This window comes from Nerophis lumbriciformis, linkage group LG23 (genome assembly GCF_033978685.3).
Source record: "Nerophis lumbriciformis linkage group LG23, RoL_Nlum_v2.1, whole genome shotgun sequence".
Lineage (NCBI taxonomy): Eukaryota > Metazoa > Chordata > Actinopteri > Syngnathiformes > Syngnathidae > Nerophis > Nerophis lumbriciformis.
Window position 1 is genome coordinate 28,701,661 of NC_084570.2, and position 22,064 is coordinate 28,723,724.

At 38.9% G+C, this 22,064-nt stretch overlaps 1 protein-coding gene across 2 annotated transcripts in view; it reads left to right on the forward strand.

The window, feature by feature from the left end:
- srgap2 (SLIT-ROBO Rho GTPase activating protein 2) overlaps nt 1–16,696 on the forward strand; it is a 231,242-nt gene extending 214,546 nt beyond the window's left edge. For both annotated transcript variants that reach the window (XM_061984849.2, XM_061984850.2), the window contains exons 20-23: nt 5,907–6,044; nt 6,983–7,184; nt 7,246–7,356; nt 13,258–16,696. In XM_061984849.2, coding sequence (XP_061840833.1) covers nt 5,907–6,044; nt 6,983–7,184; nt 7,246–7,356; nt 13,258–13,809 — 1,003 coding nt within the window. In that variant the 3' untranslated portion in view covers nt 13,810–16,696. The remainder of the gene's footprint in view (nt 1–5,906; nt 6,045–6,982; nt 7,185–7,245; nt 7,357–13,257) is intronic.
- Nucleotides 16,697–22,064: the final 5,368 nt, after the last annotated feature.

Consider the following 22,064-nt stretch of genomic DNA (forward strand, 5'->3'; position numbering starts at 1 on the left):
TGTCAGGATGATATAGCCTTCGTGTTTTTTCCCAACCTAACGTATATTCCGCTGTACCCCGGTATTGAGCACTGTATAACGGATAAACCACAGAAACCTTGACTATATACACAGTATATATATATATACAGAATTAGAGATGTCCGATAATGGCTTTTTTGCCGATATCCGATATTCCGATATTGTCCAACTCTTAATTACCGATTCCGATATCAATCGATACCGAAATATACAGTCTTGGAATTAACACATTATTATGCCTAATTTTGTTGTGATGCCCAACTGGATGCATTAAACAATGTAACAAGGTTTTCCAAAATAAATCAACTCAAGTTATGGAAAAAAATGCCAAGATGGCACTGCCATATTTATTATTGAAGTCACAAAGTGCATTAATTTTTTTTAACATGCCTCAAAACAGCAGCTTGGAATTTGGGACATGCTCTCCTTGAGAGAGCATGAGGAGGTTGAGGTGGGCGGGGTTGGGGGGGTGGGGTTTAGGTATTGGGTAGCGGGGGTGTATATTGTAGCGTCCCGGAAAAGTTAGTGCTGCAAGGGGTTCTGGGTATTTGTTCTGTTATATTTATGTTGTGTTACGGTGCGGCTGTTCTCCCAAAATGGGTTTGTCATTCTTGTTTGGTGTGGGTTCACAGTGTGGCGCATATTTGTAACAGTGTTAAAGTTGTTTATGCGGCCACCCTCAGTGTGACCTGTATGGCTGTTGACCAAGTATGCCTTGCATTCACTTGTGTGTGTGAAAAGCCGTAGATATCATGTGACTGGGTCGGCACGCAAAATAAGTGCCTTTAAGGTTTATTGGCGCTCTGTACTTCTCCCTACGTCCATGTACACCGCGGTGTTTTAAAAAGTCATAAATTGTACTTTTTTAAACCGATAACGATAATTGTGATAGCGATATTTTCCGATATTACATTTTAAAGCATTTATCGGCCGATAACATCGGCAGTCCGATATTATCTGACATCTCTATACAGAATATATATATATATATATATATATATGTATGTGTGTGAAAAAAAATCACAAGACTATTTCATCTCACCAGGGGAAATAGTCTTGTGATTTTTTTTCCCCACACATACATATATTGCGCTCTACTACGGTATCGAGCACTATTTTTTGGATAACCTTATTAAGACATATATATATATATATATATATATATATATATATATATATATATATATGTATATATATATATATATATATATATATATATATATATATATATATATGTGTGTGTGTGTATACAGTATATACATATATATGAATATATACATATTTATGTGTGTGTATATATGCATATATATGTATATATTTATGTATTTATACCGTATTTTTCGGACTATAAGTCGCAGTTTTTTTCATAGTTTGGCTGGGGTTGCGATTTATACTCAGGAGCAGAGGTGGGTAGAGTAGCCAGAAATTGTACTCAAGTAAGAGTACTGTTACCTTAGAGATTTATTACTCAAGTAAAAGTAAGGAGTAGTCACCCAAATATTTACTTGAGTAAAAGTAAAAAGTATGTTATGAAAAAACTACTCAAGTACTGAGTAACTGATGAGTAACATACACACTCATATCATATATATATATATATATATATATATATATATATATGTGTGTGTGTGTGTGTGTATATATATATACTGTATATATATATATATATATATATATATATATATATATATATATATATACATAGATGCATATACATTGATATATACAGTATATCATTTATATGTATTTATTTTGCTGTTTTTGTTTACATGTTAAAGGTGTTTTAATGAATATACATGCATGTTTAACACATATAGATTCCTTTCTTTCATGAAGACTAGAATATAAGTTGGTGTATTACCTGATTTTGATGACTTGCGTTGATTGTAATCAGACAGTAGTGATGATAAGGTCCACGTTTTCAAATGGAGGAGAAGAAAAGTTCCTCCTTTCTGTCTAATACCACATGAAAGTTTCCAGCTTCCATATTCGTTTTATATACTTTACAAGAAATATATTGGCGTCAAACTCCGTAGCTTGCTAGCTTGTTTGCGCTGGCTTTCGGAGATTCTTGTTTTGAAAGCGCAGGCGCGATGGAGCGGCACTTTTATTGTGAAGACAGGAACGTCCTCATGTGCGGTCAGTCTTTAGGCTTTTGACAGGATGTACGGTTGAAATAAAAAAGTATCTTTTTTCCTTCACACTTTTGATTGATTGATTGGAACTTTTATTATTAGATTGCACAGTACAGTACACATTCCGTACAATTGACCACTAAATGGTAACACACCAATAAGTTTTTCAACTTGTTTAAGTCAGGTCATGTGACCACCTGGCTCTGTTTGATTGGTCTAACGTCACCAGTGACTGCATCTGACTGGTGGAACGAAGTGAAACGTCACCAGTAAGGCAGACATTTTGAAGGTCTGTCTGACAGACCAAAACAAACAAAGCGTGCATTAACCGATCGATAAAAATTAGTAGCGAGTAGCGAGCTGAATGTAGATAAAAGTAGCGGAGTAAAAGTAGCGTTCCTTCTCTATAAATATACTTAAGTAAAAGTAAAAGTATGTTGTATTAAAACTACTCTTAGAAGTACAATTTATCCCAAAAGTTACTCAAGTAGATGTAACGGAGTAAATGTAGCGCGTTACTACCCACCTCTGCTCAGGAGCGACTTATGTGTGAAATTATTAACACATTACCGTAAAATATCAAATAATATTATTTAGCTCATTCACGTAAGAGACTAGACGTATAAGATTTCATGGGATTTAGCGATTAGGAGTGACAGATTGTTTGGTAAACGTATAGCATGTTCTATATGTTATAGTTATTTGAATGACTCTTACCATAATATGTTACGTTAACATACCAGGCACGTTATCAGTTGGGTATTTATGCGTCATATAACGTACACTTATTCAGCCTGTTGTTCACTAAAACCTACTCAGTGGCCTAGTGGTTAGAGTGTCCGCCCTGAGATCGGTAGGTTGTGAGTTCAAACCCCGGCCGAGTCATACCAAAGACTATAAAAATGGGACCCATTACCTCCCTGCTTGGCACTCAGCATCAAGGGTTGGAATTGGGGGTTAAATCACCAAAAATGATTCCCGGGCGCGGCCACTGCTGCTGCCCACTGCTCCCCTCACCTCCCAGGGGGTGATCAAGGCTGATGGGTCAAATGCAGAGAATAATCTCGTCACACCTAGTGTGTGTGTGACAATCATTGGTACTTTAACTTTAACTTTAACTATTCTTTATTCTTTCAAATGTCTATTCTTGGTGTTGGGTTTTATCAAATAAATTTCCCCCCAAAAATGCAACTTATACTCCAGTGCGACTTATATATGTTTTTTTTTTCTTTTTTATTATGCATTTTCGGCCGATGGGACTTATACTCCGGAGCGACTTATAGTCCAAAAAATACGGTACATGTGCATATACATGTATATCTATGCATATTTATGTATATATACATGTGTATATACTGTTTGTATATATATATGCATGATGGATGGATGGATTAATATATATATTAATATATATATATATATATATATATATATATATATATATATATATATATATATATATATATATGCATACGTGTATATACATGTATATCTATGCATATGTGTGCATTTAAACATCTGTATATATGCATATATATATATATATATAAGTAAGTATGTATTTTAGTATATATCCATCCATCCATTTACTACCACGTGTCCCGTTCGGGGTCGCGGAGGGTGCTGGAGCCTATCTCAGCTGCATTCGGGCGGAAGGCGGGGTACACCCTGGACAAGTCGCCTCCTCATCACAGGGCCAACACAGATAGACAGACAACATTCACACTCACATTCACACACTAGGGACCATTTAGTGTTGCCAATGTGTAATACGTATATGTATTAATATACACTATATTGCCAAAGGTATTTGGCCACCAATTCAAATGATCAGAATCAGGTGTACTAATCACTTGGCCTGGCCACAAGTGTATAAAATCAAGTACTTAGGCATGGGGACTGTTTCTACAAACATTTGTGAAAGAATGGGTCGCTCTCAGTGATTTCCAGCGTGGAACTGTCATAGGATGCCACCTGTGCAACAAGTCCAGTCGTGAAATTTCCTCGCTCCTAAATATTCCAAAGTCAACTGTCTGCTTTATTATAAGAAAAGTGAAGAGTTTGGGAACAACAGCAAGTCAGCCACCAAGTGGTAGGCCACATAAACTGACAGAGAGGGGTCAGCTGATGCTGAAGCGCATAGTACAAAGATTTTCTGCACAGTCAGTTGCTACAGAGCTTCAAACTTCATGTGACCTTCCAATTAGCCCACGTACAGTACACAGAGAGCTTCATGGAATGGGTTTCCATGGCCGAGCAGCTGCATCTAAGCCATACATCACCAAGTCCAATGCAAAGCGTGGGATGCAGTGGTGTAAAGCACGTCGCCACTGGACTCTAGAGCAATGGAGATGAGTTCTCTGGAGTGATGAATCACGCTTTTCCATCTGGCAATCTGGTGGATGAGTCTGGGTTTGGAGGTTGCCAGGAGAACGCTACATTTCAGACTGCATTGTGCCGAGTGTGAAATTTGGTGGAGGAGGAATTATGGTGTGGGGTTGTTTTTCAGGAGTTGGGCTTGGCCCCTTAGTTCCAGTGAAAGGAACTTTGAATACTCCAGGATACCAAAACATTTTGGACAATTCCACAATTCCATGCTCCCAACCTTGTGGGAACAGCTTGGAGCGGGCCCCTTCCTCTTCCAACATGACTGTGCACCAGTGCACAAAGCAAGGTCCATAAAGACATGGATGACAGAGTCTGGCGTGGATGAACATGACTGGCCTGCACAGAGTCCTGACCTGAACCCGATAGAACACATTTGGGATGAATTAGAACGGAGACTGAGAGCCAGGCCTTCTCCACCAACATCAGTGTGTGACCTCACCAATGCGCTTTTGGAAGAAAGGTGGAACATTCCTATAAACACACTCCGCAACCTTGTGGACAGCCTTCCCAGAAGAGTTGAAGCTTTAATAGCTGCAAAAGGTGGACCCACATCATATTGAACCCTATGGGTTAGGAATGGGATGGCACTTCATGTTCATATGTGAGTCAAGGCAGGTGGCCAAATACTTTTGGCAATATAGTGTATGAACATATATGTATCTATATATTTATATACACATATGAATATATATGTATATACACATAAATATATACATACAGTATATTAATATATGTTACCTAGTGTGTGAATGTGAGTGTGAATGTTGTCTGTCTATCTGTGTTGGCCCTGCGATGAGGTGGCGACTTGTCCAGGGTGTACACTGCCTTCCGCCCAGTTGTAGGCACCAGCGCCCCCCGCGACCCCATAGGGAATAAGCGGTAGAAAATGGATGGAGGGATGGATATCTATATATGATAATATATATATATATATATATATATATATATATATATATATATATATATATATATATATATATATATATACTCGTGCACACATTTATATCGGAGTCTTATTGTACACTTTTGAGACTAACATGAAGCACGTATTGCTTGTCTCAACAAGTCAACCCACCCCAGATGTCTGTTTGTTGGTGAAGATGGCAGGATTGAAGGAGAAAGCCACACAAACACCACTTTCATACTTTAATTCCACAAAGTGCTTGCATTTGCAACTTTCTTTGGCCCCGTGCTGGCTTATTCTACGGTGGTACTCATTAGAACATATCACAAAGACGTGTGGTGTAACTGTCAGTCAGCAAAGAATTACAAGCATTGAAGACTGAATTCTACCAAGTCCGGGTCAAATGAAAACGAGGTCCCACTGTGTTTGGTTTAGTACAAATAATAGTTGTTTTGTAGGACTGATGGAGGACGAGGCAGCCCAAAACCTGACATGGACGCCAGAGACCAGCTGGAGGGCAGAGTTTCCACTCGAGGCAGCGCTGCGTCACCCACTGGAGCTCACGTGGCTGATATCTACCTGGCCAACCTCAACAAGTCAGTGTCACATGCGATACACCACAAATGTGGATTCTTTGTGGAACCAGTATCGTTTTTTTACTGGACTATAGAGCGCACCGGTATATAAGCCATACCCACTAAATGTTAGAAGAAATAGATATTTACCATTTAATATCCACAGATATATACGTTGTGAAATGAGTTATTTACACATAAATATTCTGTAAATGTTTATTTACATACATTAATTGTTTCCAAACAATGTCTTTAACACGGCAGTAAAACGGATGACCAAACAAAACAGAAGTCACCGTCATGGACCCACTAGCTGCGCAAGCTAGCTAGCTCTCCAATCAGCTCAACAGACTCAATAACTTCACGGTGACGTTTTGGTGAATTTGAGGAATTTGTGAAACTGACACAATACTAAAATAATTCCTTTGTAAGTCAATAATACTAACACAGACACTTGTAGCATATTAGCTAATGTTACCGACACTAGCTTCATTAGCGCGTACAAATATGCCGGAAAACACTTCTACAGACATCACACATGGGACGCTTTAGTAAGTATGAATTGTTGTAGTTATATTGTAAAACTTGCAAACGTTGCTTGGAGTGACGAATGAAGAATCCATACGAGTAGAAACGCTAGAAAATGGAACGGCCCTTTTACTTCGGGTACAAAGCACCAAACGGAAGGAAATATTGTAGATGTTCAACCCAAAGCACCTGCAGTGAGCAAACTCGTCCAAAAGAGGGTGCCATAGCACAAACAATAACACACCTTTTCAGTGTCTCTGCTTGTGTTGAATGACAACTAAACATGATTGTGTTCATGATAATTAACACAAACCTTTATGGCGAAGAAAAATCCATAAATTAGCCGCACCGTTTTATAAGCCGCAGGCCTCAAAGCGTAGGAAAAAAAGTAGCGGCTTATAGTCCATTATAAAAATATTTCCCTCATCCAGGATGAGGAAGCGTCCAGAGTCCGGTAACATCCGAAGAACATTCCGGAGCTCAGACAGCGATAGCTCAGGAGCCAGCGGAGGGGTGAGGACCGCGTCCCTACCTGTGGGCGGAGCGCTGGTGAAGGAGGCTACGGACAAACGTCCCGTCAGCGCTCACAGCATCCTCAACTCCATCACTCGCCACTCCTCGCTGAAGACCAAGGTACCGAGACTTGGCCCTCAGATTCATTCGGCCAATGACAACGTGTTCATGATCTCTCCAGGTGGACAGCCCTCAACTGCGGAAAACGACGCCGGCAGGACGCTCCAAGAGCTTCAGCAACCACAGACCTCTGGAGCCTGAGGTCATAGCGCAGGTGGAGCACAGCTCACAGGTGCGCCTCATTTTTTCTTTCGTTTTACGTAGGATCAGAGGTGGGTAGAGTACTCAAGTGAGAGTACTGTTACTTTAGAATAATATGACTCAAGTAGAAGTCAAAAGTAGTCATCCAAGTAATTACTAGAGTAAATAAGTATTCCGCAAAACAACTACTTAAGTATTGAGTAACTTGTGATTTATTTAGTCACTATTTTTGAATGGTTCTTGGACTACAATTGTAGTTGGAGTGTGTGTGTAAAACAGGGGTGTCAAACTGGTTTTCATTAACAGTGGCCCTCGAAGGGCCACTTGTAACAGTGAATAACATATATATTTTAAATTGCTTCATTACACAATTTATTGTTATATATTTGTATGTACACTCTAAGAAAAATATGTCGATTTTAGAGTAAAGTTTAGCTGTTGAAATTTTATCATATTATGTACCATGTTTTTTACAATGTATACTGTAAATGTAAATGGGAAAACAATACTACTGTTTTACTGTAAAATCTACGGTCGTTGTTTTTACGGTGTATTACTGTAACTGAAAAAAACAATATTCCATTTATTTTTGTTTTGTGTTTTTACGGTAAAATTCTAGAAACTGAGCTACCTTTTTTTTTTTTTTACCGAAAAATAATTTTTACATTGTACAATTTGATGGATAAGTTGCTTCAAAATCATGAGCCAAGCAGATATTTAAGTACTTATTTTGATGTTTGGAATGTGAGATGATACAATATTTGTTGCAATATTAGATTAAGTTTAAAATATATTAAATTGCACACAGCACATGTACTTTTTTCTGTCAAAATAGAAAGTTGACCATATTTAGAAACAAATAATTCCAGGCCTTTGCGGGCCACATAAAAGGAGGTGGCGGGCCAGATATGCCCCCCAGGCCTTGTGTTTGACACCTGTGGTGTAAAACATCAGATTTCTATACAATTTAATCCAATGTGTTTTCTCTAGTTAGAAGTGGAATTCTTGTATGCTGAAATATTTCTACTGACACACATGACAGCACATGATATAAATGTTATTTTTACTAGTTTGAAAGTCATCATTGAATATTGTTGTGCTGCCTAAATAGCAGTGGAAAGTTGTACTTATCTCGTTAGATCGGAACTTGAAAGTTACTAGCACTAACTTATTAGCATGTAGCATTCTTTTTTTCAATTACATCTAACATAGCTAAACAAGCTGAAATGACCACAATCGCCCCCTAGTGTACGAGAGGCACACTGCGTATGGCCATCAGTCACATTAGAGATAAGATCATGGAAAGTACAACTTCACATGTATCTGTGAAGATAGAAGAAACTGAAATATTTGACTAATCAGACTAATTTAGTACATAGAAAGGTACTGAGTGTAAAAAAGGGACATGACTCTGACAAGGCAGCACAACAATATTCAATGATGATATGAATATTTTAACACTTGTGGTTATTAGGGTCATCACAGACATAGAAAAATATAGTTTTTGTAGTCAACTGTTTTAGGTTTCTGCTAATCAAAGTCTATTCTTTTGGGAAGATTCTCACAATTATTAAACATGTATGTTTCTATTTTATCACACCACCGACAAATGTTAATTCTGACAGCAGTTTTTAATTGAGTTCTAGTCATAGTCTTCTTCGTTTTAGTCATATTTCAAACATGTAAAGTAATTTAAAGTTAAAGTTAAAGTTAAAGTACCAATGATTGTCACACACACACTAGGTGTGGCGAGATTATTATTATTATTAGTTTTAGTCTAGTTCTAGTCGATAAATGTCTCAACATCTTAGTCCAGAGGTGTCAAAGTCGTCTTCACTGAGGGCCACATGGCAGTTATGTTTGGCCGCAGAGGGCCGCTTCTAACAGTGAATACTATTATTACTAAATTGTTTTATACATTTTATTAGTAGATTTTTTTTTAAACTAAAAGGTAAAAAAAAAATGGTAAGTTGCAATAATTTCACCTCAAAATTTAGTGTATTTTACCTTAAATGAAAAAACAGTACTGCTGTTTTTATGGTTAAAAAAAAAAAAAAAAAAAAAAAAAAAAAAAAAAGGCAGCTCAGTTGCCAGAATTTTACTGTAAAATTTAAAAAAAAAATTTACCGTAAATAAAAAAACTGCAATTTTACAGTAGAATTTTGGCACCTGAGCTACCAATTTGTTTGTTTGTTTTTTTACCACAAATCAACAGCTGTAGAATTTTTTGGTGTATTACTGTAAATGCCAAAACGGCACCACAGTTTATTACAGTAAAAAAATATGTAGTTTTTTTCCATTTAGAGAAAACTGTTGTAAAAACATCAGTGAATTTCACAATTTTACCATGAAATCTATTGCTACTTTTACATTGCACAATTTGATGGATTACTTGCTTTGAAATCATTATTATTAGTACTTAAAAAATGGTTTGCATGTTTGATAATGTTTTTGCATAATTAGACAATGTTTAAGTTAACATAATTTGTGATTACATGGAGTACATATATTTTTTTCTCCCAAAATAGAAAGAAAGAATACATTTAGTAAGAAAAGTTACAGTACTTTATAGATACATGTTATTTCCAGGCTTTCCAGGGCCACATCTGACCCCCGGGCCTTGAGTTTGACACCTGTGTTTTAGTTGACTAAAATTACAGTAAATTTTGTCGACTAAAATATAAAGTATAACAGACAATGCATCTTCAAAGTTGTCTTGAAAGCACTTTTATTAATTATTTAATATTGCAGAGCATCTCAAAACTAAATTCACAACAAGCATTCACCTGCATTCTAGTACATTTCACACTAACCTCATTGTGTTTGTTATTTTAACTGAAATTAAAAAATGTTTTTCAAATGTTGATTAATATATGACTAAAATGGTCACATGAAGAAACAAAATAGTTTTATTCTTGATTGGCGGTCCAACTAAAAAAAAACAAAAGTAGTGGTAGAGTAAGCAGTGTTGCTCCTTCTCTAATGTATTTAATATTAACTTAGTACAGTATGAGACTGAGTCATTTGGAAATTTTAGTTTAGGCCTACTTACTGCTGCGTAGATGTCCTGATGATTAGCCTGCTTTTCAAGTTGACCTTTACCGGAGAAAATCGAGCCACAGGGTTTACAACATATATTGTTTTTTACCGTTTCAAAAGTAAAATGCCTCCATATGTCTTCTCTTTCTTCCAGGTGTAAAATACATATAGAAATGATGAGTGTAACAATACTGTAGGGATATACCGTATTTTTCGGACTATAAATCGCAGTTTTTTTCATAGTTTGGCCGGGGGTGCGACTTATACTCAGGAGGGACTTATGTGTGAAATTATTAACACATTACCGTAAAATATCAAATATTATTATTTAGCTCATTCACGTAAGAGACTAGACGTATAAGATTTCATGGGATTTAACGATCAGGAGTGACAGATTGTTTGGTAAACGTATAGCATGTTCTATATGTTATAGTTATTTGAATGACTCTTACCATAATATGTTACGTTAACATACCAGGCACATTCTCAGTTGGTTATTTATGCATCATATAACGTACACTTATTCAGCCTGTTGTTCACTATTCTTTATTTATTTTAAATTGCCTTTCAAATGTCTATTATTGGTGTTAGGATTTATCAAATAAATTTCCCCCAAAAATGCGACTTATACTCCGGTGCGACTTATATATGTTTTTTCCTTCTTTATTATGCATTTTCGGCAGGTGCGACTTATACTCCGAAAAATGCGGTAACAATATGAGAATTTCATATCACGGTTATTGTGACCGGTTATTTGTTTGGCAGTAAAATGGCTGAACAGACAAAACAGAAGTCATGGTCATGGACCCACTTGCTGTGGAAGCTAGCTCTCCAATCAGCTAAACAGACTATAGAGTGCACCAGTATAAAAGCTGCACCCACTATATTTTAGAAAATAAGATAGTTTTCCATATAATAGCCGCACCGGACTATAAGTTGCAGATATATACGTTGTTAAATTAGTTATTTACACAGAAATATTTTGTCTAAATGTTTATTTACATACCTTAATTGTTTCCAAACGGTGTCTGTAACATGGCAGTAAAACGACGGATAAAAAAAACAAAACAGAAGTCATCTTCATGGACCCACTAGTTGCACAAGCTAGCTCTCCAATCAACTAAACAGACTCAATAACTCCACGGTGACGTTTTGGTGATTTTACTGAGGAATTTGTGAAACTGAAACAATACAAAAAGAATGCCATTGTTAGTTAATAATACTAACACAGACACTCGAAAAGGTGTTAGCATATTAGCTAATGCTGACGAGGCTAGCTTGATTACATTACAATAGCACGTACAAATATGTGCATTATCCTTTCCATCATTATCCTTTCCATCCTTTGTAACTGAGCTACTGTGAGGAACAATTTCCCTTGTGGATCATTAAAGTTTGTCTAAATATGCATGAAAACACTCACTTAGTAGGTAAGAATAGTTTTAGTTATATTGTAAAACCTACAAACATTGCTTGGAGTGATGAATGAAGAATCCTTTCGAGCAGAAACGCTATGGAGGGTTATACTTCCAGTTCAAGGCATTAAACAGGAAGTAAGTTTTCAACCTACAGCACCTGCAGTGAGCAAACTCATCCAAAAGATGGCGCCATAGCACAAACAATAAAACACTTTTGCAGTGCCTCTGCTAGCATTTAATGGAAACTTTTGAACACAAAAGATTATGGGCGTTAGCGAAGAAAACCCTGTAAATTAATTGCACCGTCTTATAAGCCGCGGGATTCGAAGCGTAGGAAAAAATAATGCCATTGTAAGTTAATAATACTAACACAGACACTCGTAAACCTGGTAGCATATTCGCTAATGCTCACAATGCTAGCTTGATTACATTACTTTAGGACGTACAAATATGCATGAAAACACTCCTACAGACATCACACATGGGACGGGTTCAGTAGGTAAGAATTGTTTTAGTTATATTGTAAAACTTACAAACGTTGCTTGGAGTGATGAATCAAGAATCCTTTTGAGCAGAAACGCTATGGACGGTTATACTTCCAGTTCGAGGCATTAAAACAGGAAATAAGTTTTCAACCTGCAGCACCTGCAGTGAGAAAACTCGTCCAAAAGATGGCGCCACAGCACTAACAATAACACACATTTTCAGTGCCTCTGCTTGTGTCTAATGGAAACTTTAGAATGCAAAATATTATGGCCCTTAGCAAAGAAAACCCTGCAAATTAATTGCACCGTTTTATAAGCCGCGGGATACGAAGCGTAGGAAAAAAGAATGCCATTGTAAGTTAATAATACTTACACAGACACTCGTAAACCTGGTAGCATATCCCTGTAATGTTTTGTCTGATCTTGAATGGGATTGTGCTGAAAATTTAATTTCCCCTCGGGGATCTATAAAGTACTATCTAATCTAATCTAATATTTGTCAACGCTAACAATGCTAGCTTTATGACATTACGATAGGACGTACAAATATTCATGAAAACTCATCACACATGGGACGCTTTAGTGAGTAAGAATTGTTTTAGTTATATTGTAAAACGTACAAACGTTGCTTGGAGTGATAAATGAAGAATACACATGAGTGGAAATGCTATGGACGACTAGTCGACGGAACAGCACTTATACTTCTGATTCAAGGCACGAAACAGAAGGAAGTATTTCAACCCGCAGTGAGCAATTTTGTCCAAAAAGGTGGTGCTATAGCACAAACTAACACACCTTTTGATCTCCGTGTGATTATTATGTAAGTTTGTTGTATACAAATCCATATATAAGCCGCACCTTTGTATAAGTCGCAGGGTTCCCAGCTTGGGAAGAAAGTAGCGGCTTATAGTCCAGAAAAGGTTGTGGACGATAAATAAAAGGAGCATTTTTAAGAGTGGTATGAAGTCAAGTTGCCTGTTGGTGTTTCAGGACATCGAGGCGGCCATGAGCTCGGCCCTGAGTGAGCTGAGGGAGTTGGAACGTAAGAGCACCTCCAAGCACACCCCCGACGTGGTCCTGGACACACTGGAGCAGCTCAAGGCCGTGAGCGGAGGCGGCGGAGGAGGAGGCGGAGCCTCGGAGCCCTCCAGCCCGCTCCACTCCCGCCTGCTGCGCGACGGCGATGGGGGCCCCTCTCACGCCCACCCGCTCCAGCGCAGCGCCTCCTCCGCCAGCGACGTGCCCTCTTCCTTCCGGGCCGCTAAGGGCCGGCCGAGGAGCCCCCTGCCCTCCGCCACCTCGCCCTCCCTCTCCTCCTCCTCCCTCTCCTCCTCCGTGCCCTCCTTCCGGGAGCTGCGTCCGCCGGCCACCCGGCCCAAGCCGGTGGTGTTCCCGAAGAGCGGCGGTTCGGCCACGGGGTCCCCGACATCCGCCGTGCCCCTTACGCCTCCTCCTCCGCCCGGGGGGCACACACACTCCCTCCCGCATGCGCCTCCTCCTCCGCCTCCTTCCCAGTCCAGCGACAAGTCCTGCCCGGCCTAGCACCTCCTCACTTCTCGCACTTAGTCCGGTGGACTTCACGCCACTCCTCATGTTTCTCACCTGGGAACACCTGCTGCTTTTCAGTGGGCGGGGCCAAAATGTTCTCCACCTTTTTTCTTTTTTTTGTATCATTCTAGCGAAAAGGGACTGTTTGGGTCCTAAAAAGAGACTGTGAAATTTTCCAAGGTCTGGTGAAATAAAAACAGTCTTGCTGCTGGACGTGTGAAAGACTGGATGCAGAAGAAAAGTGACAACTCTAAATATAGCAATAATACAAGCTGCTGGTCATTCTGCTGCTTTTCTCCTGCAGCTCTTCTTCTGGGAGTCGGGGTCCACTGAAAGCCAGCGTTTCCTTTTTGTACATGTGATGTAGGACTGTACACACACGTGTGTGTGTGTGTGTGTGTGTGTGTGTGTGTGTGTGTGTGTGTGTGGGGGGCAGCTAAACACCTTTCAGGTTGCATGACGGCATCATTTTGCGTACCTGCAATACCGGCAAGGAGGTTTCCCCAGTCGGGAATTCACATGGACACAGGAAATGTGACCAAATTTTGGGGGGGTTGTGCTTTATGGCAATTCCAACTTTGACCACATGGCGCTTTCCATCATTTTCAGCGCACTGCGCCGCAAAACGACGGGGCCACGTGAATCCCTTCCCTGCCGTGTAAGAAAAGGGATAGCATGCTTGCTCATAGGATTATATTTCACACCTGGCAGTAAAAATAAGAGTTGGAGGATTCTAACGGTGTTTATGTATGTTTGTTAATAATGAGGATAACTGGAAGCACGGAGCGAAGGAGGAGCCCCAGCAGGCGCAAGACGTTGACACAACGTTGATTTTACGTTTGTGTCCTTTGAAACTGACTTTGAAACAACGTTTGAAAAATGATTGCAGTTGTAAACTGCCGCAACGTGGATGTCCACTGTTGGATTCACGTTGTTGGTTGGGAGACGACCAAAATTCTATCAACGTCAGAACTCAACATTGAACAAACATTGTCAAAAAGCATGTTGTTTCAATGTTGTATTTCTGTTGTCGAGTTTTGGTTGGGAAATGACCAAAATTCAATGGTCAAATCAACGTCAGAACCCAACATTAATTCAACGTTGTCAAAAAGCATGTTGTTTCAACGTTGTATTTGTGTTAAGTTTTGGTTGGGGAATGACCAAAATTCAATGATCAAATCAACGTCAGAACCCAACATTAATTAAACGTTGTCAAAAAGCATGTGTTTCAACGTTGTATTTGTGTTAAGTTTTGGTTTGGAAATGACCAAAATTCAATGGTCAAATCAACGTCAGAACCCAACATTAATTCAACGTTGTCAAAAAGCATGTTGTTTCAACGTTGTATTTGTGTTGTAGAATTTTGGTTGGGAAATTATCAAATTTCAATTGTCAAATCAACGTCAGAACTCAGCATTGAATAAATACCAAAAAGCATGTTGTTTTAACGTTGTATTTGTGTTGTAGAATTTTGATGGGAAATTACTAAAATTCCGTGGTCAAATCAACGCCATAACCTGACATTGAAATGTTGTCAGAAAGCATGTTGTTTCAATGTTGTATTTCTGTTGTTAAATTTTGATCGGGAAATGACCAAAATTCAATAATCAAATCGTCAGAACTCAACATTGATTAAACGTCGACAACAAACATGTTGTTTCAACGTTGTATTTGTGTTGTAGAGTTTTGGTTGGGAAATGACCAAAATTCAATGGTCATATCAACGTCAGAACTTAACATTAAATAAACGTCAAAAAGCATGTTGTTTCAACGTTGTATTTGTGTTGTTGAAATGTGGTTGAGAAATGACCATATTTCAATGATCAAATCAACGTCACAACCTGACATTGATTAAACGTCAAAAAGCATGTTGTTTCAACGTTGTGTTTGAGTTGCTCGATGTCATGACCTAATTCCACAAGTTCTCAACGTTGTATCAATGTTGTTCCAATGTCTCGTGCCTGCTGGGAGGAGAGTCTTTATTATTTAAGTGTTGAGTTGGAAGCACAACCAAGCACCTCATCAAGGACTTCTTTCTTCACTGGTTTATGCTCACATGTGGAAGTGTGCTGGGAGAAATGGACGCAACATTACGAGAAGCCACAACAAAAAAGTCCATTGTTTTCTCGATGATTACATTTTTTATTGTTTCAGACAAACAAGTCCACCAAAAGGTGACGACTGCAACACCTTGAGAAGAGTGGCCAAAGAAGAAGCCATGATGTTTGTAAATTAGATGGGTTTATGACTTCTTCTAACAGGACTAGCTGTTGAATCACACTCGTCCATGTTTTCTTCTCACCTGTACAATTGTTGTATTTGTGTTGTTCTGACCTCATCACGGCTGAGGGGATGGTGACTGTCTTGATGCGTGTCTCAAATCAAATCATCTCGCACTCGAACAAGTCGGCTTCACGTGTGTACTAACTGTCAGGGGGTGATTTATTTTGAAAGTTTGTCCAATATGCTTTTGGGTTCATTCTGGAAACAGCAAAAATTAAAAAAAAAAAAAAAAAAAGACTGTAATGTCAAATCTATTTATAGTCGTCTTTGTATTACTGGAGAATCCTGTGTTGTATATACAATGTTGTACATTACAGAGGTACACGCTTTTTTTGGTACAATATTGTACAGTCATACAATAGTGGTTTCATCACATAGGCCTTATATCATTCTGTCTACTTCTTGTCCTACATTCTTTCTTTTTTTTAATAAACATTGCTTGCTTTAGTCAACCTGGACTTGATCAGTCATTATTGCAACATTTCAGTATTCACAGCACGTCACTTTTTCCACATTTTGTTATGTTACGGCCGTATTCTAATTTGAATACATTCATTTTCGTCCTCAAAATTCTACACACAATACCCCATAATGACAATGTGATAAGGTTGTTGTTTTTTTTTTTTACAGCTTTTTGCAAATGTATTCAAAAATAAAAAACTGACAAAATACACGTGTTCTCCCTCCATCGCTCAGTTTAGACCAGGGGAGTCCAGACTTCTTGTCCTGGGGCCCGTATTGGGCTAAAAAAGACTTAGATTGGTCACATCTAGTCTTAGACTTAGATTGTTCACATCTAGTCTTAGACTTTGATTGGTCACATTTAGTCTTAGACTTTGATTGGTCACATCTAGTCTTAGACTTTGGATTTGTCACATTTAGTCTTAGACTTACATTGGTCACATCTAGTCTTTAGACTTAGATTGGTCACATCTAGTTTTAGACTCAGATTAGTCACATCTAGTCTTAAGCTTTGATTGGTCACATCAAGTCTTAGACTTAGATTGGTCACATCTAGTCTTAGACTTAAATTGGTCACATCTAGTCTTTAGACTTAGATTGGTCACATCTAGTTTTAGACTTAGATTGGTCACATCTAGTTTTAGACTTAGATTAGTCACATCTAGTCTTAAACTTTGATTGGTCACATCTAGTCTTTGACTTAGATTGGTCACATCTAGTCTTAGACTTAAATTGGTCACATCTAGTCTTTAGACTTAGATTGGTCACATCTAGTTTTAGACTCAGATTAGTCACATCTAGTCTTAAGCTTTGATTGGTCACATCAAGTCTTAGACTTAGATTGGTCACATCTAGTCTTAGACTTAAATTGGTCACATCTAGTCTTTAGACTTAGATTGGTCACATCTAGTTTTAGACTTAGATTGGTCACATCTAGTTTTAGACTTAGATTAGTCACATCTAGTCTTAAACTTTGATTGGTCACATCTCGTCTTAGACTTTGATTGGTCACATCTAGTCTTAGACTTTGATTGGTCACATCTAGTCTTAGACTTAAATTGGTCACATCTAGTCTTTAGACTTAGATTGGTCACATCTAGTTTTAGACTTAGATTAGTCACATCTAGTTTTAGACTTAGATTAGTCACATCTAGTCTTAAACTTTGATTGGTCACATCTCGTCTTAGACTTTGATTGGTCACATCTAGTCTTAGACTTTGATTGGTCACATCTAGTCTGAGACTTAGATTGGTCACATCTAGTTTTAGACTTAGATTAGTCACATCTAGTCTTAGACTAAGATTGGTCACATGTAGTCTTTAGACTTAGATTGGTCACATTTAGTCTTAGACTTAGATTAGTCACATCTAGTCTTAAACTTTGATTGGTAGCATCTAGTCTGAGACTTAGATTGGTCACATCTAGTCTTAGACTTAGATTGGTCACATCTGGTCTTAGACTTAGATTGGACACATCTAGTCCAGTGGTTGGTGCCAAAACCCCAAATATTTATACTCCGAAACCAGGAGGGTGTGCCTGGGCAAGGATGGTTTCGCCCTATTGTCGTGAGCCGGGAGGAGGTCTTGGGGCAGACCAAGGACACGTTGAAGGAACTATGTCTCACAGCTGGCTTGGGAACGCCTCGATGTCCCGCCTTTGGAACTACAGGGTGTGGGCTAAAAAAACACTATTTTTACAGTAAAATTCTGGTGAGGTGCCAGTTTTTTGTTGTAAAATCTACAGATTTATTTTTTTTGCATTGTACGTAAAAAACGCAAATTCACATATTATTGGCTTGTGAGAGGAAAGTCTGGGCTTCCCTACTTAGGCTGCTGCACCCGCGACCCGACCTCGGATAAGCGGAAGAAGATGGATGGATGGATGGATGGATCAATGAAAACGAGTTTGACAGCCCTGCTGTGTTGAAAAATATGTATTTAATCACAGTCTGGTAAAACTAGAGGCAGAACACGTTATGAACATACATCAATAGGTGTGTGTTGAGATTGATCTGCGCTCTTACTCTGTGTGGTTTATTGTAAAGGTTGGCTGTTATAGCGCATGTTCCCCACTTGGGGCGCTCTGGTGCTGGTGTGTTATGTTAAACAGAGAAGAAGAATAAAGTATCCTCGTGTGAGAGGACGTTGAACAGACTCGATGAAAGTGTCGTTTATGTGCACGCATAAAGAACTCCACGAAGCTCAAACACCTTAACAGGTTATGGTGCCCAGGAACCCCAGAGATTCCAGCCAACTCAAGCAAACAAGGCCAGGTAGCGTTGAGTCGACGCACGGACAGAGAAGCCAAGAAAGTTTGCAGGTGTGGACTTGAGCTAACAGAGGAGAACTGCTTGACCAAGGATAAAGGTATTGCAAACGTGAAGTATTACACGGAGCATAAAAGTGACTTTAGCCAATAAAGTAGCGTGTACCCTCGAAGAAGAAGTAACCGCGGTAAAGTTTGAGCTAATTAGCATAGCATAGTGCTAAAGTGCGGAGCTTAAACAAATATGGCGGCTCGTACTACAGGAGCAGTATCCCCGCAACTGTACTTTGATGGATCCGAAAGCAAGTATGACCTTTGGGAAGCAAGATTTTTGGGACACTTACATATTTTAAAGTTGAAAGACACTGTTCTAAATGAACCAGTAGGAGAAGAGCAAGCAGCAGCGGACAGAATAAAGAATCCAGACTGCTATGCAGAGCTCATCAGGTTGATCGATGATAAAAGCTTGTCTTTAATAAGACATGATGCTGCATACGATGGCAGGAAAGCACTGAAAATACTGAGGGACCATTACTCAGGAAAAAGCAAGCCACGAATAATCAACCTGTACACGTCCTTGACAAAACTACGGAAAGCAGACAGAGTCAACTACGGACTACATCATCAGAGCAGAAAACCTGATTACAGCACTTTGTGATGCCGGTGAGACTCTCAGTGATATTCTGATCATAGCCATGATTCTTGGAGGCCTACCTGACTCTTACAAGCCATTAGCTGTACATGTAACGCAAAATGAAGACAATGTGACATTTACAGATTTCAAAAGAAGATTACGTATTTACGAAGAGTCAGAGAAAATTAGTACTGCTGAGCCAACAGACAATGTGATGAAAACGTTCACAAAACAGGATAGAAATATCCAGAAGAAGTACACCAGCAGCACTCAAAGTAGAAGTGAAGATGGAGATCTGACATGTTTCAAATGTGGATTAAAAGGACACAGAGCAAGAATGTGTATCCGAAAAGTGTGGTTCAACTTTTGTAAGAGCAACACACACCAAGAAACCATATGCAAAAAGAAAGATAAACGAGACAATGTCAGAAAGGTTACGGATGAACAATCCAATGATTACCTCTTCAAAGCGGCACAAGAAGAAAGTGAGTCAGCACCCAAAATAAAGATGAAAGGCATTATGGTGGATGCAGGAGCGACATCCCACATTGTAAATGATGTAAATAACTTTACAAGCTTTGACAACACTTTTCAACCAGAGACTCATTCAGTGGAACTAGCTGATGGGACAAGATGCAGTGGATCGGCCCAAGGAAGAGGAACAGCAACGATACATCTAATGGACAGCGATGGACGACAGCACAGGGCACAACTACGAAATGCTCTGTACATGCCCTCATATCCCCACAACATCTTTTCAGTGGCAAGAGCAGCCGACGGAGGAGCAACCATAACTTTCAAGAAAGGAGAGAGCCACATGATCACTAAAGATGGTAACAGATTTAACATAAACGAAAATGAGAAGCTATATTATCTACCAACTGTTGATGCAAATGAAGATCAGTGTAAAGTTTGTCATGACGTACAAACATGGCACGAGATTCTAGGGCACTGCAACTATGATGATGTAATCAAACTCCAAACTGTGGTCAAAGGTATGGTAATTAAGGGAAATGTTGTTAAGCCAGATCAGATGTGTGAAATATGTACAAAAGGCAAGTTTACCCAAACGAGAAATAGGGAGCTAGATGCTAAAGCAAATAAACCCCTGGAGTTAATCCATACAGACCTAGCAGGGCCAATGAAAACTGAAAGCATAGAAGGACACAAATACGCACAATGTTTCACAGATGACTATTCAGGTGCTGTATTAGTATATTTCCTTAAGTCAAAAAGTGATGCAGTTGCTGCAAAAGAAAAGTTCTTAGCAGATGTAGCACCCTATGGAAATGTGAAGTGTATACGTTCAGACAACGGCACTGAGTTTACAAACAGAGAGTTCCAAATGTTACTAACAAAGAACAAAATAAGACATGAGACGTCAGCGCCTTATTCGCCACACCAAAATGGCACAGCAGAGAGAGAATGGCGAACACTGTTTGACATGGCTAGATGCTTACTGATAGAAAGCAAACTACCAAACTATTTGTGGAACTATGCCATTCAAACAGCAGCTCATGTTAGAAACAGGTGTTACAATAGACGGACAAAGAAAACAGCATATGAGTTACTTACAGGAAAAGTACCAAATGTGTCACAAATGCAAAAGTTTGGGTCTACATGTTTTAGTTACAAACAAGAAAAAGGAAAACTAGACTCCAAAAGTGAGCAGGGCATTTTCATAGGATATGATAAAAACAGCCCAGCCTTCCTTGTATATTATCCAGAAATGGAAAAGGTCCAAAAGATCAGACTGGTGAGATTCGCAACCAAAACAAGTGTAGAGAGAGAGAGACACAAACTTTGGAGCCATACGCAGGACATGACATTGGAAACAGAGACAATGCAGTCTGTGACAGTGACCAGAAGGATGAGGACAGAGTTCAACCTGAAAACAAAACTGAGGATTTAAATGAGCAGGAAGATGTGGAACAGTCAGCGGCAAATGCTGAAACAGAAATCAGAAAGAATCCATTCAGGATAAAACAAAAGCCAGTTTATTTACAAGATTTTGAGACTGATGATTCATTGGACAGATTACAAACATGCGTTGATTTCTGTTATCGAGCAGTTTGTGACATTCCAGAAACTTATCAGGAAGCCGTGTTATCATCCAAGTCAATGCACTGGAAAAACGCCATGGATGAGGAGATGAACTCACTAGTGGAAAATGACACATTCCAGTTGACTGACTTACCACCAGGTAAGCGAGCTTTAAAAGCAAAGTGGGTTTATGCACTCAAAACAGACACAGATGGATCTAATAAATATAAGGCGAGATTTGTTGCCAAAGGATACGACCAGAAAGTAGGAACTGATTACGAAGAGACGTTTTCACCGACAGCTGACATGTTAAGTGTAAGAATTCTCATGCAGAAGGCGGCACAGGAGGACCTAATCTTACATCAGATGGACGTGAAGACCGCGTATCTGCACGCACCCATAGACTGTGAAATCTATTTAGAACAACCACAAGGATACGAGAAAAACTCTAACACTGGTGAAAAACTGGTATGTAAACTGAACAAATCATTGTATGGACTCAGTCGGGCAGAAACTGGAATACAGTGTTACACACCCATTTATGTGAAAATGACTTTGTGCA